Source organism: Salmo salar, chromosome 02 (assembly GCF_965601325.2).
Source record: "Salmo salar chromosome 02, fSalSal1, whole genome shotgun sequence".
NCBI lineage: Eukaryota > Metazoa > Chordata > Actinopteri > Salmoniformes > Salmonidae > Salmo > Salmo salar.
Genome location: NC_138292.1, coordinates 14,806,563 through 14,827,716, shown reverse-complemented (window position 1 = coordinate 14,827,716; position 21,154 = coordinate 14,806,563). Strand labels below are relative to the sequence as shown.

General features: G+C 45.4%; 1 protein-coding gene across 1 annotated transcript in view; it reads right to left on the bottom strand.

The window, feature by feature from the left end:
* LOC106574086 (serine/threonine-protein kinase Nek11) overlaps positions 1 to 21,154 on the bottom strand; it is a 40,943-nt gene that overhangs the window by 3,015 nt on the left and 16,774 nt on the right. Inside the window, exons 3-9 of the mRNA XM_082968594.1 lie at positions 14,017 to 14,135; positions 13,736 to 13,800; positions 12,573 to 12,699; positions 9,919 to 10,068; positions 9,633 to 9,711; positions 6,024 to 6,109; positions 1,176 to 1,295 (exon numbers count right to left, since the gene is read on the bottom strand). Coding sequence (XP_082824720.1) covers positions 1,176 to 1,295; positions 6,024 to 6,109; positions 9,633 to 9,711; positions 9,919 to 10,068; positions 12,573 to 12,699; positions 13,736 to 13,800; positions 14,017 to 14,135 — 746 coding nt within the window. The remainder of the gene's footprint in view (positions 1 to 1,175; positions 1,296 to 6,023; positions 6,110 to 9,632; positions 9,712 to 9,918; positions 10,069 to 12,572; positions 12,700 to 13,735; positions 13,801 to 14,016; positions 14,136 to 21,154) is intronic.

Genomic DNA, 21,154 nt, shown 5'->3' with positions numbered 1-21,154 from the left:
TTATCTTGGCAGTTACCTGTAGATGAATGATGCAACACAGTATAAAAGTGAGATGGCAGTGGGTTATGTTGATCATTAAGACTAGGAGGTCATAACACTGTAGTTATCAACCAGAAACAACAGAGTGTGGGAAAGAGAGGGAAAGAGGGAGAGAGAGGAGGAAGGACATAGATAGAGAGAAAGAGAAAATGAGAGAGAAAGAAACAAAACAGGTAGATAGAGACCCACAGAGAGAGAGAGAGAGAGAGAGAGAGAGAGAGAGAGAGAGAGAGAGAGAGACGAGAGAGAGAGAGAGAGAGAGAGAGCGAGAGAGAGCGAGAGAGAGAGAGAGAGAGAGAGAGAGAGAGAGACAGAGCGAGAGACAGAGAGAGAGAGAAGAGAGAGAGAGAGAGAGACAGAGCGAGAGAGCGAGAGAGAGAGAGAGAGAGAGAGAGAGAGAGAGAGAGAGAGAGAGAGAGAGACAGAGCGAGAGACAGAAAGGAGAGGAGAAGAGGGAGAGAGAGAGGGAGAGACGAGAGCGAGAGGAGCGAAGAGAGAGAGAGAGAGAGAGAGAGAGAGAGAGAGACAGAGAGAGAGAGCAGAGAGAGAGACGAGAGAGAGAGAGAGAGAGAGAGAGAGAGACAGAGCGAGAGAGCGAGAGAGAGAGAGAGAGAGAGAGATGAAAGTGAGAGGCAGAAGAGGGAGAGAGAGGGAGGGAGAGAGAGGAGAGAGGAGAGGAGGAGAGAGAGAAGGTCATGGCTTGTATAATATATAAAAGTTGGAACTCCATAGAGCACATCAATAGCCCTGTTGCCTGGCCTGTTGTCCTTCCCATCCACCACCCCTCTGTCGCTCTCAGTACCGTTCCCTGTAGACACGTCTCCAACACAGTTCAGCCCAAGGAAACTAGGGCAGGCGAGAATGCATTTACACAAATCTCTCTTCATCTTTAAAAGGGAACCCAGCCAAGCATCAGCCCCAGGAGAATCCCAACGGGACCTCACGGGCTCTATACTGGTCATGGACCAAATGACTGTGGTGTGGGCTGTGTGTGTGTGTGTGTGTGTGCGTGTACGTGTGTGTGTGTGTGTGTGTGTGTGTGTGTGTGTGTGTGTGTGTGTGTGTGTGTGTGTGTGTGTGTGTATGTGTGTGTGTGTACATGTGCGTGCGTGCGTGTGTATGTGCGGGTGTCCTACCTAAGCCTCCTGGCCTTGTCGTCGGCAGCCTGCAGCTTCCTCAGCCTCATTCTCTCCCTGGGGGTCATTCTGTCTAGTTCTGACTTCTCCCTCAGTGTCTGAAGGTGCACCTTTCTCTGCCTGTTCAAAGGGCAAAGGTCAAAGGGCAACGGTCAGAGGTTGGGAGGGCTGGAGCGTTGGCGAGTAAGATAGGTCAGAGGTCAGATACTCCTACACACAATTACCTCTGCACTGTTAAAAACAATTGCTGCCTTAATGGGATTTTGAATTTACCATGGCAAAAAGAGATACTGTGCACAGTAAATACCTCAGTGTGGTGGATTTGATTGAATTCTAGCGTTTACCTTTTGTAGGTCACTTCCTATGTGAATGTAAATACTTCTTTCATCATGTAATGTATGTAACAAGGTCATTTAGAGTGAGATGGGCTGTAATCAGATATAAACAATATACATATGAAAGAGACGATCTAATCAAGAGGAATATTAATTGGAGACCCTGATTCAGATATGTCTCCCACTGTCCTCTAACCATAACTTAAACCCTAACCATAAGCCTAAACCTAACCGAAAGCCTAACCCTCAACCTAGCTCCATGTCCACATCCTGGTTCAACCCTAATCTTAGACCCAAACCTAAACCTAGCTCCATGTCCACATCCTGGTTCAACCCTAACCTTAGACCCAAACCTAAACCTAGCTCCATGTCCACATCCTGGTTCAACCCTAACCTTAGACCCAAACCTAAACCTAGCTCCATGTCCACATCCTAGTTCAACCCTAACCTTACACCCAACCCTAATCCTAGCTCCATGTCCACATCCTGGTTCAACCCTAACCTTGGACCCAAACCTAAACCTAGCTCCATGTCCACATCCTGGTTCAACCCTAACCTTAGACCCAACCTTTACCCTAGCTCCATGTCCACATCCTAGTTCAACCCTAACCTTAGACCCAAACCTAAACCTAGCTCCATGTCCACATCCTAGTTCAACCCTAACCTTGGACCCAACCCTAAACCTAGCTCCATGTCCACATCCTGGTTCAACCCTAACCTTAGAACAACCCTAAACCTAGTTCCATGTCCACATCCTGGTTCAAGCCTAACCTTAGACCCAACCCTAAACCTAGCTCCATGTCCACATCCTGGTTCAACCCTAACCTTAGACCCAACCCTTTCCCTAGCTTCATGTCCACATCCTGGTTCAACCCTAACCTTAGACCCAACCCTTTCCCTAGCTTCATGTTCACATCCTGGTTCAACCCTAACCTTAGACCCAACCTTTACCCTAGCTTCATGTCCACATCCTGGTTCAACCCTAACCTTAGACCCAACCTTTACCCTAGCTTCATGTCCAAATCCTGGTTCACACCTAACCTTGGACCCAACCTTTACCCTAGCTCCATGTCCACATCCTGGTTCAACCCTAACCTTAGACCCAAACCTAAACCTAGCTCCATGTCCACATCCTAGTTCAACCCTAACCTTGGACCCAACCCTAAACCTAGCTCCATGTCCACATCCTGGTTCAACCCTAACCTTAGAACAACCCTAAACCTAGTTCCATGTCCACATCCTAGTTCAAGCCTAACCTTAGACCCAACCCTAAACCTAGCTCCATGTCCACATCCTGGTTCAACCCTAACCTTAGACCCAACCCTTTCCCTAGCTTCATGTCCACATCCTGGTTCAACCCTAACCTTAGACCCAACCCTTTCCCTAGCTTCATGTTCACATCCTGGTTCAACCCTAACCTTAGACCCAACCTTTACCCTAGCTTCATGTCCACATCCTGGTTCAACCCTAACCTTAGACCCAACCTTTACCCTAGCTTCATGTCCAAATCCTGGTTCAACCCTAACCTTGGACCCAACCCTAAACCAGCTCTATGTCCACATCCTGGTTCAACCCTAACCGTAGACCCAATGCTAAAACTAGCTCCATGTTGTCATGACGTTGGCCTCTTTTGGTACAGGGAGGACAGTTGACCCCTCCCTTTTGCACCCAATCGACCCTGTCTGTAAAGGGTCGTAAAAACTCTAAAATTCCAGGAGAGTCTCTGGCCACATGGCCCATAGAGAGACACAGGAAATTCTTCCAACTCATAGAATTGGAGGGCCAAGCGACATTTTGTGTTCTGGAGAAGGTATGGAAGATTGGTGAAGAATCCAGCTACGAACTGATCCGCTTGGTACAATTTTGTGATACTCAGAAGAGACAATATAGCCATATTACCATAAAACTGTTTATATAATAGACTCAGCTTAAGACTTGCATCATATGGGTGTATGGAATGTATTAATAAGGATAAAGCTTTTGTAAGACATTGAGATGCTATTGTACTGATGTAATGTGATAGAATTATATTTCTGTAACCAAATCTAACTCAGTCTAGGCACGCCCCCAGGGACCCATACAGGACCAGGCGTCATTTGAGAAGCTGTTCTATGGGCACTATAAAACACCCCCTGATTTACATTTCCCCAGACCAGGCCTACACTCCGTTGGCTAATAGGTTTTACCTTCCAATTCCTCTACTGAAAGTGAACCATACCACGTGGTTAACTTTTAGACTATCGATACTGACAGAATAAGAACAAGTCTTTGATATTAATTATTAGTCTGCAGCTAAGTAAATTATATCATTGAACGCGAAGACCAACGAAACAACCATTCGATGACGACATTAATGAATGTCGCTCTGAAAGATCCATTCTAACCGAGAGAGAGAGAGAGAGAGAGAACGCGGACAAAACTTCCCAACAGAACCGAACTCTCCAACAAAGAACGACGACACACTGAGCGTAAATATATATTGATTGCAATTGTTCCCGAATGAGTGAGCCTTCAATTGTCAATTGTTCATATTAATGAACTCTGTGTAACTTCTGAGCCTGACCGTTTATGATCCATTGTTCAACAGGCCGACCTGCCTGTTTAGCCCACAAGGGCACATTCCGATACCAATCCTTTGTGATGATAATTACTGTTTGTATGTTTTTCTGTTAATTACTTAGTGTAGTAAATAAATGATTTTAAGACAATTGATGTATGGATGATTTTAGTAAAGACTGGGTTCGTGCAGATACAACAATTTACGACGTTTGGGATGAGACTGGACTAGAGGTAAATACACCATTGAAACTAGAAGATAATCGGCCTATACTATAATAGAATATAATATTATAGTACAGGAAAGTTATATTACGAAAATTATAGCTTTGTAATCTGAATATTCTCCTTGGTGCCCCGATCTCCTAGTTAATTACAATTAAACGATTAATCAGTTTAATCGCGTGATAATAATTACAGGGAGCTAATTGATAAACATATCTTCCGTTTAATGGTACCCCCAAAGACACGACAATGTCCACATCCTGGTTCAACCCTAACCTTAGACCCAACCCTAAACCTAGCATCATGTCCACATCCCAGTTCAACCACAACCCTGGCTTCAACCACAACTCTAACTCTAACTATAAGGTGTGTAGAATTCCATTCGACAAGTCATCAGGGTTAGTATGTACAAAGTGGAATAACACGATCATGTCACTGACCAGTTAATAAGCATAACATCAGATCAGAGAATCATATCATGCATAATCCCAAATTAATCACAATTTCTCACAACCATATCGCATTGTCCACATGCTACCAAGGCACCTTGGCAAGTCATTACAGATGCAGTCTATCAGGTAACAAATGACATGATCGTGTCAATCCTAAAGAGATGGGTGTGGCTATTGCTAAGACCTAGACCTAATCTGGTCTTTCTCTGCAGCATGTTACACCTGGCTACTCTGACATACAGGAGAGTGTGTGGCCAGCTAAGCTAATGATGACAGGCACCTTCCCTGATTGGTGCCAGTTTGAATCAGTGACGGTCTGGTTTGTTTAAGAGACAGCTGCTACTAACTGTGCTTCCATGTCTGAGTGAGTGAGAAAATGTGAGTGTGAGGAAGTGAGAGAGAGAGGAGAGAGGACAGAGAAAGTGAGAGAGAGAGGAAGTGAGAGAGAAAGAGAGAGAAAGAGAGAGAGAGATAGAGAGATTGAGAGATAGAGAGAGAGAGAGAGAGGACAGACAGAGAGTGAGAGAGAGAGGAAGTGAGAGAGAAAGAGAGAGAAAGAGAGAGAGAGAGAGATAGAGAGATTGAGAGATAGAGAGATAGATAGATAGAGAGAGAGGACAGACAGAGAGTGAGAGAGGGGGGTTATGGAGAGGGACAGAGTATGGCAATATTAGTGTGTGTTTGGGTAAATGCTTAAAAATCCCTCTGTCCCGATGCAGCCACATTGCGCTAAGCTAAGGAGCCAGTGTTCATTCTTCATGTCTGAGGATGATAGTGGTGTGTAACTGCAGCCACGTAGCTCTAAACTGAGGAGCCAGTGTTCATTCTTCATGTCTGAGGATGATACTGGTGTGTAACTGCAGCCACGTAGCTCTAAACTGAGGAGCCAGTGTTCATTCTTCATGTCTGAGGATGATACTGGTGTGTAACTGCAGCCACGTAGCTCTAAACTGAGGAGCCAGTGTTCATTCTTCATGTCTGAGGATGATACTGGTGTGTAACTGCAGCCACGTAGCTCTAAACTGAGGAGCCAGTGTTCATTCTTCATGTCTGAGGATGATACTGGTGTGTAACTGCAGCCACGTAGCTCTAAACTGAGGAGCCAGTGTTCATTCTTCATGTCTGAGGATGATACTGGTGTGTAACTGCAGCCACGTAGCTCTAAACTGAGGAGCCAGTGTTCATTCTTCATGTCTGAGGATGATAGTGGTTTTAGTTCTCCCTCTTCCTTCTAACCCAAACCACAGACAAACCATACAGAATATAGAGCATGTCCTTACACCGCTTTCAATATCTGTGCTGCGTCTCTTTCTCCCGCCGATGTCTTGTCTCTCAGCGTCAGACTACAGAACTTGTGTTTTAAGATCTGTAGAGAGTGAGTGAGACAGAGAAAAAGAGAGAGAAAAGAAAGAGCGAGATAAAGGTTAACATTATCAATATTATTGCTTTATTACTAACAGACTAGTATATCCCTGTCTTACTTCACCATCGTTGATATGTTTACCTCCCTCGCTCTCTTTCTCTCTCTCTCTCTTCAACTCTTTCCCTCTCTCTTCCTCTCTCTTCCTCTCATTTCCTCTCACTTCCTGTCTTTCCCTCTCTCTTCCTCTCTTTCCCTCTCTCTTTCTCCCTCTTCCTCTCTTTCGAAACTCTGTGCTTTCGGAATAATAGAGGGTGGTGCCCTATCTCTATGTCCCTCATTCTCTCACTGAAATCTGTCAACAAGAGTAAAGAGGGACATGGAGGGTAAACCACTGGGGGGAGAGGGAGAGGGGGAGGGAGAGGGAGGGAGGGAGAAGATTCACAGGACAATAGAAGAAACTTGTCATGGACAAATAACACCAGTCACGCCACACCCTGAATACAAATAGAGGGAGAGATGGATGAGGAGGAGGAGGGGGAGAGATGGAGGTGGAGAGATGGAGTAGGGGGGAGAGAAGGAGGAGGAGAGATGGAGGAGGGAGAGGAGGTGGGAGGAGAGATGGAGGAGGAGAGATGGAGGAGGGAGAGGAGGAGGGAGGAGAGATGGAGGAGGAGAGATGATGGAGGGAGAGATGGAGGAAGCAGAGGGAGAGATGGAGGAGGAGAGGTGATGGAGGGAGAGATGGAGGAAGCAGAGGGAGAGATGGAGGGAGAAATGGAGGAAGCAGAGGGAGAGATGGAAGAGGAGAGATGGAGGAGGAGAGATGGAGGAGGAGAGATGGAGGAAGCGGAGTGCGAGATGGAGGAGGAGAAGAGATGGAGGAGGGAAAGATGGAGGAGGAGGAAGAGGAGGAGAGAGGAGAGATGGAGGAGAGATGGAGGAAGAGAGATGGAGGAGGAGGAGGGGGAGAGACAGATGAGGAGAGATGGAGGAGGGAGAGATGAGGAGGGAGAGATGGAGGAGGAGGAGGAGAAGGAAGAGGAGGAGGGAGGAGAGATGGAGGGAGAGATGGAGGAGGAGAGATGGAGGGAGAGAGATGGAGGAGATATGGAGGAGATATGAAGGAGGGAGAGATGGAGGGAGAGATGCAGGAGGAGAGATGGAGGAGATATGGAGGAGGGAGAGATGGAGGAGCTGGAGGGAGAGATGGAGAAGATATGGAGGAGGAGGAGATAAAACAAGAGACATCAAAGAACCATTGTGTTTTATGTGAACACAGAACAGCCAGGAAACACCAATTACCATGTTTACTGAGAAGGAGACAACAGTCAGGCTAGCATACAGACATAAAAGGGGATAGCCACATCATATACTTATACATATACTTTACATGTACATTCAGCCATTGGTGCTAGAGAGAAATGCAATACAAAAAAATGCAGTGCTGACAGAAAGAAAGCTCAACAGAATACATCATGTCCAGTCAGGTTACCATACTGCACAAGGCAGAAACTAAACACAGACCACCAGATGTGTATCCATGTAATGTGTACATTTACATACGGTGCCTTCGAAAGTATTCAGACCCCTTGACTTTTTCAACATTTTGTTAAGTTACAGCCTTATTCTAAAATGGATTAAAAAGAAACAACTTCAGCAATCTACACACAATACTCCATAATGAAAAAAAACTAAAACAGAAATACCTTATTTACATAAGTATTCAGACCCTTTGCTATGAGACTCTAAATTGAGCTCAGGTGCATCCTGTTTCCATTGATCATCCTTGAGATGTTTCTATAACTTGATTGGAGCCCACATTGGTGAAATTCAATTGATCGGACATGATTTGGAAAGGCATAAACCTGTCTATATAAGGTTCCACAGTTGACAGTGCATGTCAGAGCAAAAACCAAGCCATGAGGTCGAAGGAATTGTCCGTAGAGCTCCAAGACAGGATTGTGTCGAGGCACAGATCTGGGGAAGAGTACCAAAAAATCTCTGCAGCATTGAAGGTCCCCAAGAACAATCGGGGAAGAAGGGCCTTGGTCAGGGAGGTGACCAAGAACCAAATGGTCACTCTGACAGAGCTCTAGAGTTCCTCTGTGGAGATGGGAGAACCTTCCAGAAGGACAACCATTTCTGCAGCACTCCACCAATCAGGCCTCTATGGTAGAGTGGCCATACGAAAGCCACACCTCAGTAAAAGGCACATGACAGCCACTTGGAGTTTGACAAAAGGCACCTAAAGACTCTCAGACCATGAGAAACAACATTCTCTGGTCTGATGAAAACAACTCTTTGACCTGAATGCCAAGTATCACGTCTGGAGGAAACCTGGCACCATCCCTACGGTGAAGCATGATGGTGGCAGCATCATGCAGTGGGGATGTTTTTCAGCGGCAAGGACTGGGAGACTAGTCAAGATCAAGGCAGAGATGAAATGAGCAAAATACAGAGAGATCCTTGATGAAAACCTGTTCCAGGGCACTCAGGACCTCAGACTGGGGAGAAAGTTCACCTCCCAACAGGACAACAACCTTAAGCACACAGCCAAGACAACGTAGGAGTGGCTTTGGGACAAGTCTCTGAATGTCCTTGAGTGGCCCAGCCAGAGCCCAGACTTGAACCCAATCGCACATCTCTAGAGAGACCTGAAAATAGCTGTGCAGCAACGTTCCCCATCCAACCTGACAGAACTTGAGAGGATCTGCAGAGAAAAAGGAGAAACTCCCCAAATACAGGTGTGCCAAGCTTGTAGTGTCATCCCAAGAAGACTCGAGGCTGTAATCACTGCCAAAGGTGCTTCAACAAAGTACTGAGTAAATGGTCTGAATACTTATGTAAATGTGATATTTCAGTTTTTTATTTTTTATAAATTAGCAAAAATGTCTAAAAACATATTTTTGCTTTGTCATTATGGGGTATTGTGTGTAGATTGATGAAGGGGGGAAAAATTATGTAATACATTTTAGAATAAGGCTGTAACCTAACAAAATGTGGAAAAAGTCAAGTAGTCTGAATACTTTCCGAAGGCACCGTACATGCTTGTCAGATACAGTACATTATTTGACATCTCACATGAGCTTAGTGAGCTTCATTTTCCTGTCTGAGTGTGTGTGTGTGTGTGTGTGTGTGTGTGTGTGTGTGTGTGTGTGTGTGTGTGTGTGTGTGTGTGTGTGTGTGTGTGTGTGTGTGTGTGTGTGTGTGTGTGTGTGTGTGGGGGGGGGGGGGAATTGTCAATAAGAATGTGGACGACAGATGAAATACTGACTTTCTAACCTGTCATGGTAGAAAAGGTTATGAACACAGAAAATGTGCTGTGGAAAAAAGTGAACTATGACAGGAAGTCAATTTAGCATTGAGTAAATCCAACCAGCCAGTAGGTTTGATTAGTCTGTGATTCTGGTACCATAGCTCTGCCCATTTGACCTTTGGAGCCACCCCAATCAATCAACCAATCAATCAGCTTTAGGAAGTATTTATATTGCTGTGATATGTGTTATGTTTCCAGGATAGGTCTAACCTGCATACTGTCCTCAATGAATTTTGTCTTCAGAGCTTCTGCAGCAGAGAGCCTGGATGACGGGGTTTTCTCCAGCATCCTAAAAGAGACATAGCACATGGTTCTGGATAAGTTAAGGGTTAGGGTTTGAAGCTAAGTTAAGTGTTAGGGTTTGAAGGAGGGTAAGAAACTCTTTATCCTGTATTATCCTTTTGTACACTTTGAAGCACAATGTGAGAGGTATGAACTCTGTGTTACTATGTGTTACTGAGTTGACCCTTACATTCTCCAGCTAATACCTTCTCACCTTTGCATGAGTGTGTTGAGCTCCAGAGAGTAACTGGCTGTCAGTCTGGGGGTTTCTCCCTCCACTATCTTCATCACAACTGACAAGAAGTTGTGTCCTTCAAAGGCGTGTGAGAGGCAACACATCTCATACAGGATACAGCCTAGGGCCCTGAAACACACACACACACACACACACACACACACACACACACACACACACACACACACACACACACACACACACACACACACACACACACACACACACACACACACACACACACACACACACACACACACACACACACACACACACACACACACAAAATCAGCCAACACAGTTCACACTGGTAGTGATATCATCGACCCCTCTGGGTACACCTGCATTGGTTAAGGATACAACTGCACCAGGATCCACTGGTCCTGACCTGAAGTCCAGTCGTATGGAACAGTCGGTGCCAGTTGAGGTAACCTTTGAGGTCCCCATCCATCTGAGCAGTGATAAGGTCACCTACTGGATCAAAACTGTCATTCCATTCCATATTCATTACCTGCCCTTGGAAGGGTAGTGCGACCTGACACTCTGATCTACTGTGTAATTGAATCAATAAATCAATGTCGTCTCATATTTCCAATATGACTAATACCCCACAAGGACTCTAAACAGATCTGTAAGAAGTGAGAACATTAACACATCTGGTAATGGAACTGTACAGATCTTCTATTGAGGTGTAATAAAGCTCCCTTCTCCTGCAGGTTGTTTGGCATCAAAGGAAAGTGGCCATGAATAAACAGATTAGATGGGAGAATAATAATAGCCCGCCAGACATATGTGAATGAATATACTAGCTCCCGTTATTACTCTTGATGGATTAGAGAGATAACCAAACGATGACAGGAAGCAGATGGAAGTTAGAGAGTTAAAGGTATTATTTGTCAATCGTCCACCTCTTTGTCTTTAATATCACTCTCTCTTAATCTCTTGTTTTATTGCATCCTGCCACACAGTTCACCAGAACAACAATGCAAGTAATATAAATGGACAGAGTGATTCTACAATGAATATGAATGTATTCAGATACCATAACGGAGGATAAACAAACAATATCATCTACATTTCCCTGGAAGCCTCCATCTTATTTTCCATATCAAATGTTCCATTGTTTTTATATCAAGTAATAATTGTATTATTTGATGTAAAATAAGAAGAAGGGATTGGGAAGAGGAGTGGACATCCATGTATTACAGGGATTTCAAACATCTATCACCAGTCATTGTCTCATTGTGACCTAACAGAGTTGTGACTCTATTTGTTGCTCTAATCCTCGTACTCTTTCTAACCCTTAAAGTCCATCTCCCACTTCCTGTCTTTACTTGTTTCCTACAGTGAGCCCTCTCCTCCTTGTGAGATCAGCTAAACGGGCCGTGCGTGGTACAGTAGAGCGGTCGAGGCGTGAGGTGACCACTTCCTCTCTCATTAGTGTGGTCTATGGGAAGAGACGCTGAGCCTTGCGGAGTGAGGAGTGGGAGGCAACAGACTACCCAGAGGGCTGTGTATCAGTGTCTGAGATCACCACCATCTCCTCAATTGGCTTCTTGTTCTCTTCCTCTCTGTCCATCTCTCTTCCTCTCTGTCGGATAAAATAAGCCAATTTTCCACTCCCACTCTGGGATTAGTGGTAATTTCCTCTTGAAAACAGATGAATAGGGAAAGAAGGGAGGAAGGAAGGCCAGGGGTGGAACGTAGCTGCTGGCAGCTGGGAGGGATAGTGCAGAGTTGCCAGTGCTTTTGTCTCCATTCAGTACTATGTTCTACCGGCTGTACTTATTTTTCTCCAAGAAATCAGATTCTTCTTCATGAATAACTTCTCAAAAAGACTATTATTTGAAACCATGGAGCACTGGTGCTGAAGGAAGTCATGAACAGTTACCACTGTTGCATTGTTTTCAAAGAACTTTGAGTTCAGTAGATGCTTGCTTGCACTTCAGACTGCAGTGAAAAATGAGGGATCTATAGTCGGTCTTGGTATTAAAGGTGTTCTTTATGCTCTCCTGCTGATCATACCAACGCCCGGATCGACTCCATTCATCATTATACATGAATCCTTTTCTACCCCTCTTCTACACTTCATTACTCATCACATATTCCAGTCCATATCCAAAGTGCCTCTTAGCCATGCTCCTTTTGGACTGCTTTGAAGTGAGTAGCAAGTTCTCAGTAAATGCCAGCCAAATCTCACAATGAGAGTCTGCCTTGATACGTGACAGCATTACACAGCATTCTGAACTCAGCACCTGTAGCCTTAGCAGGAAGCAGAGAGACGGCGGAGGAAACTGGATGTCAACAACTCTCTTGAGGTTCGGAGGGGTATGAGAATCAAAAAAGAACTCATCTTCAAAACGCAGAGCTCTAAAGGTGTTTGTTTCATTAAAAGTTTTAAACATGACAAACATTCACATAATAAAACTTGTGGTGGCTGCCGCAACACAAAACAAGCGTTACAAGTGACAAGAAAGTTACTACACACATAAACAAACAGTGCAGCATCAAGATAAATGTCAATGTCCACTCACCGTTCAACCTATCTAACCTTACCTTTCTTTACATTTGAACTTTAACCTAACTTTGACCTTTCTGTCTTTGAGCCTCAGTGTGCTGCTCCACCTTCCTACCAGATATCAGACTTGGAGTCGTAACCGTGGTGGTTCAGTACTTCAGGGCTCATGTAGTAAGGCGTGCCCGTGAAGGTGGTGGCCAGGTCACATGACCCCATCAGCAGACAGGACACCCCAAAATCACCTGAACGGAGGAAGAGCAACACTTATAATAATAATATATTATATTTGTAAAGTGCAATTTGCACAAGGTAGGAAACAAAACAAAGAACAATTAACAGCAACAATACATTACCTAATAATGCTAACTCTAGACTAAGCAGATGAATTTATCAAGCATTATGTGGTGATTATTTCCAAACTGGAACCTGTTCCTATTTCCTGTGCCCTCATTGATCCCATCTGAAAGGACCAGGAGGATGGGTGTGAGCACTATGCAGAAGGACAATAAAAAGCCTGAAAGAAGTGTCCGCCATATTGCTTTCACCTATCCAGTCCTCTTTCGAGTGACAAGGATGAGTCATCATAGGAAGAGGAAAGAACGACAGTTTTCTGTTTGGAATTGAACCATTAGCACATTAAAGTAGACAGTTTTCTGTTTGGAATTGAACCATTAGCACATTAAAGTAGACCGTTTTCTGTTTGGAATTGAACCATTAGCACATTTTCTGTTTGGAATTGAACCATTAGCACATTAAAGTAGACCGTTTTCTGTTTGGAATTGAGCCATTAGCACGTTTTCTGTTTGGAATTGAACTATTAGCACATTAAAGTAGGCCTTTTTCGGGTTGGATTTGAACAATTAGCACATTAAAGTAGACAGTTTTCTGTTTGGAATTGAACCATCAGCACATTTTCTGTTTGGAATTGAACCATTAGCACATTAAAGTGCATGCCCTTATTATGTTCTATTGTCTTAATTTGTTAAAGTGAATTACATATTTGATCTAAATCTTGTAAGCAAACAACTGACAGTGATTTACACAGTGGGCTACAGATGATGTGCTGTGTATAAACTGTGTGCTGTGTATAAACTGTGTGTACTTTCAACACTTTTGTATTCATCCATTACCTTTGTAGGTAATTGTATGCCGCTGACATATGGAGAGAGCCTTTGAATTTAACAGGCGTGACACAGCCTCCCTGCACTTTTAAGGACTAGCAAAGATTTCAAACAAACAAAAAAAACTCCCATGGGCCCCTGCTGCATTGGAACTCACCGATTTTAACTATGTTCCTTTTCAGGAAGATATTTTTGGCCTTCAGATCTCTGTGGAGGATGCGCCTGGGACAGAGGAGGCAGGACAAACAGATATCAGCAGACAGGCAGACAGGCAGGAGTACAATAAAGAAATAAACCTTGCACAATGCAATCATGATACTTTGAAGTCCAAAATATATCCTTGTTTAGATCCCTGTGGTTCTTAGACCTCCCCCTTATGTACTCTTCATTTTTGACCAATGGAGTCTTGGACTTTAAAAGTATAAATACAGTATGAACCTGTTATGCATGTAGTGGAGTCCAAGCAGCAGCTGGATCAGCCAATCAGTGACCTGGGTCTCAGGCAAGCTCTGCCCTGCTTCTCTCACTTCCTCCAGATGACAGTCCAAGTCCCTGTCCTAGAGCATAGAATATTATAGCAACAGACTCAGATATTCATACAGATACCCACATCACAATAAATGCATGCAAGTGTACACAGGTGCATGCACGCACACACCCACCAACACACTATTGTGGATACACATTGTGGAAAACCTTTTGCAAAATACCCATTCCATTACGTCCATAAGTTCATTAATTTCCATTCTGGGGGAAATGTGCATCAACTCTAACTGTAAGAGCTAAGTGCATCAACACTAAGAGAGCTCTGAATCCTCATCTCTATTTTACACTCCAGACAGAAAGGTCCTCTGTCAGCTGCCATTGTGACCATTTAACTGTCTGTGAGGATAAGCTGGAATGAGATCTGAGCTGGCTTTATTCTCTCTAATGGGACTTCCAGAGAGAACAGAACAGCACCAGTGAACTTCTTAATGGAACTGTAGGGGTGTGGGACGGGTAATGTCCTCACTGGTTCATTCTGAGAGGCGCTGAGTAGGTTATGATGCTCTGACAGTGTGCGTGTGTGTGTGTGTGTGTGTGTGTGTGTGTGTGTGTGTGTGTGTGTGTGTGTGTGTGTGTGTGTGTGTGTGTGTGTGTGTGTGTGTGTGTGTGTGTGTGTGTGTGTGTGTGTGTGTGTGTGTGTGTGTGTGTGTGTGTGTGCACGTGTCTACAAGCATGCCTGCATGCATCTGAGCTTCTGTGTAGTGGGGAAAAGCCTATTTTGTGTGTATATGGGGGGTGATGGAACAACATAAGCTGTATCTGTGTCAGGTAGGTCTGTCCTCGGCTAAAAATGCTTTAAGCAAACTGTTTCATTAAATAATTAAGACACAGAAATGACTAGAGGGAGTCCGACTGCAATTGATTTGATTATGCCTCCTGGATTTGCTGCGCTGTGTTAAAAACAAGTGTGACTAGCACCCGTTGTCTCTCTCCTCGCTGCTGCAGCGTCCACCACAGAACATCAACAGTGTGTATCGTGCTGTCCGTGTTGCTGCAACATAATTACAGCCATTTCTGACTGAAAAGATATGTTACCGAAATTCCTAATTTGTTTAGGAAAAACATTCCCTATTCTCTCAACCCTTGCTCTCTTTACGTGACACATGTATGCATCGCATGCACGTGACTAATAGGGCCTGACCTATAGCATATTATAATCATATCAATAAATTGGTTATAACAAACTCTGAACACTGTAACGCATGACAGCAAAATGGATGCACAGGATGTGACAAACAAACTTGATACGGGGGAATGTTTACTGGTTGCTCAGGAGGTAAAAGGGGAGTTCAGATGTGTGGAATAAATTTGACAAGTTGTGGAAAATACTGGAGATAAAGAAAAAGAAGGTAAGGAGCATGCGCTTCATGCATATTATGTGTGCCAAACAGGTGCTGTTAGATTACAATAAAACATTTCTTACCATTTGTAACAATGTAAACAACATAAAATAAATTACAAGCGTAATAGGTAGTCTATTGTAACAATTTTAGTTTTTTTCTTGTAAAGCCTTTATTACAGCAAAGACTAAAAACAGTCACATTTATTTGTGAATGCAATTTACGAAATGGGGCAGTTTAGGCCTATTTATTGCAGTAGCCTATATAAGTGTTGAAATATAAGCCTAAGGCCTCAGTAAGTTACAGTATTAAGACTAAACAGGATGCGCTCTCAATTTGGAACAGAGTAAACAACATTAAATAAATTATAAATAATGCCATAGAGGCTGGTCTAATGAAAAAAAGTGTAAAGCCTTTATTACAGCATAGCAAAGATTAAAAACAGACGAATTTGTGGAATTGTTTTGTCACGACTTCCGCCGAAGTTGGTGCCTCTCCTTGTTCGGGTGGCGTTCGGCGGTCATCGTCACCGGCTTTCTAGCTGCCACCGATCCATGTTTCTTTGTCGATTGGTTATGTCTTGATTGTTCACACCTGGTTCCCATTTTGTTATGATTACTTCCCTATTTAAACCCTCTGGTCATCATGATGTTTTGTGCGTTATTGTTTTACTGTTGGTATTGTTCGTTGTGTTTGTAGTTCTTGTTTTCCCTGCGTGGATTTTGTATACTGAAATTTTATTTTGAGTAAATGACTTATGTTTTACTCAGTTCGGTGTCCTGCGATTGACTCCTTTTCCTCATCACCTATACACGGACACTGACATGTTTATCCGACATGTGGCTGCATAATGTCACGTCCTGACCAGTATAGAGGATATTTTGTTATTGTAGTTTGGTCAGGACGTGGCAGAGGGTAGTTGATTTATGTATTACGGGGTTTTTTGGTCACTGGTTTATGTTTGTATTTCTATGAGTATGTTCTAGGTTAGTTTTTCTATGTGTAGGTTGGGTGCTGGACTCTCAATTGGAGGCAGGTGTTTCTAGTTGCCTCTGATTGGGAGTCCTATAAGTAGGTGTGTGTTTTATTTGTCACTTGTGGGTAGTTATATAAAAAAAAGTTGGGGGGGCACAAGGGTAGTTTGGCGGGGCGAGGATGGAGCCCCAGGCCAGCTCCCCGTACCCTTTTTGGGCAGAGACATACTGGACAGGTCCCGTGCTTTGGGGTGATGGGTGCTGTGGCAAGGCCGGGTATTTTCAGGCCGGTATGCGCAGTACCAGTGCCCCGCATGTGCCAGGGGAAAGTGGGCATCCAGCCAGTACGGGTGGATACCAGTCCTGCGCTCAAGACCGCCAGCACGCCTCTACGGTCCAGATTTTCCTGCTCCACGCACTAGCCCTGAGGTGCGTGTCTCCAGGCTGGCACGTCCAGTACCAGCACCACGCATCAAGCTTCTAGTGCGTCAGCCAGGAGCCGCCAGAGCCGCCCGCCAGCCAGGACGCCGCCAGAGCCGCCCGCCAGCCAGGAGCCGCCAGAGCCGCCCGCCAGTCAGGAGCCGCCAGAGCCACCCGCCAGCCAGGAGCCGCCAGAGCCGCCCGCCAGTCAGGAGCCCCCAGAGCCGCCCGCCTGTCCGGCGCCGCCAGAGCCGCCCGCCTGTCCGGAGCCGCCAGAGCCGCCCGCCTGTCCAGAGCCGCCAGAGCCACCCGCCTGCCCGGAGCCGCCAGAGCCGCCCCCCAGCCTGGTGAGTCCTGTGCCTGCGCCCAGGGCCAGGCCTCCTTCATGTCTCCCCAGCCTGGTGAGTCCTGTGCCTGCGCCCAGGGCCAGGTCTCCTTCATGTCTCCCCAGCCTGGTGAGTCCTGTGCCTGCGCCCAGGGCCAGGCCTCCTTTATGTCTCCCCAGCCTGGTGAATCTTGGGGGCCAGCGCCGCCAGAGTCGCCCGCCAGTCCTCCGGCGCGGCCAGGGGCGCCACCTAAGTGGGCGACGTCGAGGGTGGAGCGGAGTCCGCGTCCCGTACCTGAGCCGCCTCCTATATAGGTGGGTTGGGGAGGGGGGGTGTAGCACAGTGCCATCGTTGACGGCAGCCACCCTCCCTTCCCTCCCTTTAGTTTAGGGGGATTTTTCTGTTTGTTTTGGGGTTTTCTGTGTTTTGTGTAGGTGCATCCGGGGTCTGCACCTTTGGGGGGGGTACTGTCACGTCCTGACCAGTATAGAGGATATTTTGTTATTGTAGTTTGGTCAGGACTTGGCAGAGGGTAGTTGATTTATGTATTACGGGTTTTTTTGGTCACTAGTTTATGTTTGTATTTCTATGGGTATGTTCTAGGTTAGTTTTTCTATGTGTAGGTTGGGTGCTGGACTCTCAATTGGAGGCAGGTGTTTCTAGTTGCCTCTGATTGGGAGTCCTATAAGTAGGTGTGTGTTTTATTTGTCACTTGTGGGTAGTTATTTATTTTGCACTGCTGTAAGTATCTATATAGCCTGTAGAACTGTCGGTTTGTCCTTGCGTTATTTTCTTGTTTTTTCCGTGTTCTCATTATTTAATAAATTATGATGTTGAGCACGCAATCCGCTGCGCCTTGGTCTTCTCTACAGTACGACAACCGTTACACGTAAGGCTTATTGCTCACAGAATCAGTAGGCTATTAAACAAACAGTCAAACAGACAACAGAAGCAGGATCTGTGTTATTTCTGTAGATATAAATGGAAGATTTACAAAGCCAGGCACATTTAACAGTTAGACTGTTGATTATAGACCTAATGTGTTTCAGGACAGTAACCACTATCCAACATGGGAGAAAGCGCATTTGTTATAAAATAATATAATTTTGATTTGTGTTGCACCATGGTTCTTACATAATATAACCATACACAATTTCAGTAGCACATCTCTTAGACTGATGAACTGTGCCATCTCCACGGCCTCCACAATGGATCAGTCCACTCAGACAGGCGCCAATCAGACAGGTGTCTTGTACACCATGATTGTTTTGAGAAAGACTGGAAGACAGGACACCTACCTGCTGTAATCTAGTAGGATAAAGACTGGATAACAGGACCCGTACATGCTGTAATCTAGTAGGAGAAAGACTGGAAGACAGGACACCTACCTGCTGTAATCTAGTAGGATAAAGACTGGATAACAGGACCCGTACATGCTGTAATCTAGTAGGAGAAAGACTAGAAGACAGGACACCTACCTGCTGTAATCTAGTAGGATAAAGACTGGATAACAGGACCCGTACATGCTGTAATCTAGTAGGAGAAAGACTGGAAGACAGGACCCCTACCTGCTGTAATCTAGTAGGAGAAAGACTGGAAGCCAGGACCCCTACCTACTATTATCTACTGTAGTAGGAGAAAGACAAATTCAACTCCATCTTTCATCGAATCAGATGGCTTATTCATCACAAAACCATTTGATGTTGCAAACTATTTTAATGATTACTTCATTGGCAAAGTGGGCAAATTTAGGAAGGAAATGCCAACAACGAACCGTGAGCCATCGTATTCATGCATAAAAAAACAAATAATGAAAGAAAAGCATTGCAAGTTAGAATTTTGTAAAGTAAGTGCGGGAGAGATGGAAAGATTATTGTTTACAATCAATAATGACAAACCTCTTGGCATTAACAACAGAGATTGAAAGCTACTGAGGATGGTAGCTGACTCTATAGCCTCTCCTATCTCTTCGATCATAATCACAGTCGTCTATATCCCGCCCCAATCAGACACATTGATGACCCTGAAAGAACTACATTTGACTCCATGTAAATTGGAAACCACATATCCTGAGGCTGCATGTATTGTAGCTGGGGATTTTAACAAGGCTAATTTGAAAACAAGGCTCCCTAAATTTTATCAGCATATCGAATGCGCGACCCGGGCTAACTTCCGCGACGCATATAAAACCCTCCCACGACCTCCTTTCAGAAAATCTGACCACGACTCCATTTTGTTGCTCCCAGCCTATAGACAGAAACTAAAACAGGAAGCGCCCGTGCTCAGGTCTGTTCAACGCTGGTCCGAACAATCGGATTCCACTCTTCAAGATTGCTTCGATCACGTGGACCGGGATATGTTCCGCATAGCGTCGGACAATAACATTGATGAATATGCTGATTCGGTGGACGCTTGCGGTTAATCAGAGCAAGGTGACCGGAAACATGACCGAATACAAACAGTGTAGCTATTCCCTCCGCAAGGCAATCAAACAAGCTAAGCGTCAGTATAGAGACAAAGTAGAGTCGCAATTCAACGGCTCAGACACAAAAGGTATGTGGCAGGGTCTACAGTCAATCACGGACTACAAAAGTAAAACCAGCCCCATTGCGGACCACAATGTCTTGCTCCCAGACAAACTAAACAACTTCTTTCCTCGCTTTGAGGACAACACAATGCCACTGACACGGCCCGCAACCAAAACCTGCGAGCTCTCCTTCACTGCAGCCAACGTGAGTGAAAACATTTAAACGTGTTAACCCTCGCAAGGCTGCCGGCCCAGACGGCATCCCCAGCCACGTCCTCACAGCATGCGCATGACCAGCTGGCTGGTTTGTTTACGGACATATTCAATCAACCCTTATCCCAGTCTGCTGTTCCCACATGCTTCAAGAGGGCCACCATTGTTCCTGTTCCCAAGAAAGCAAAGGTAACTGAGCTAAATGACCATCACCCCGTAGCACTCACTTCCGTCATCATGGAGTGCTTTGAGAGACTAGTCAAGGACCATATCACCTCCACCCTACCTGACACCCTAGACCCACTCCAATTTGCTTACCGCCCCAATAGATCCACAGACAACACAATCGCAATTCCACTGCACACTGCCCTAACCCATCTGGACAAGAGGAATACCTATGAAAGAATGCTGTTCATCGACAACAGCTCAGCATTTAACACCATAGTACCCTCCAAACTCGTCATCAAGCTCGAGACCCTGGGTCTCGACCCCGCCCTGTGCAACTGGCTCCTGGACTTCGTGACGGACCGCCTCCAGGTGGTGAGGGTAGGTAACAACATCTCCACCCCGCTGATCCTCAACACTGGGGCCCCACAAGGGTGCGTTCTGAGCCCTCTCCTGTACTCCCTGTTCACCCATGACTGCATGGCCATGCACGCCTCCAACTCATCATCAAGTTTGCAGACGACACTACAGTGGTAGGCTTGATTACCAACAACGACAAGACGGCCTACAGGGAGGAGGTGAGGGCCCTCGGAGTGTGGTGTCAGGAAAATAACCTCACACTCAATGTCAACAAAACAAAGGAGATGATCGTGGACTTCAGGAAACAGCAGAGGGAGCAGCCCCCTGTCCACATCGACGGGACAGTAGTGGAGAGGGTGCAAAGTTTTAAGTTCCTCTGTGTACACATCACAGACAAACTGAAATGGTCCACCCACACAGACAGCATGGTGAGGAAGGCGCAGCAACGCCTCTTCAACCTCAGGAGGCTGAATAAATTTAGCTTGTCACCAAAAACACTCACAAACTTTTACAGATGCACAATCGAGAGCATCCTGTCGGGCTGCATCACCGCCTGGTACGGCAACTGCTCTGCCCACAAACGTATGGCTCTCCAGAGGGTAGTGAGGTCTGCACAGCGCATCACCGGGGGCAAACTAGCTGCCCTCCAGGACACCTACACCACTCGATATCACAGGAAGGCCAAAAAGATCATCAAGGACAACA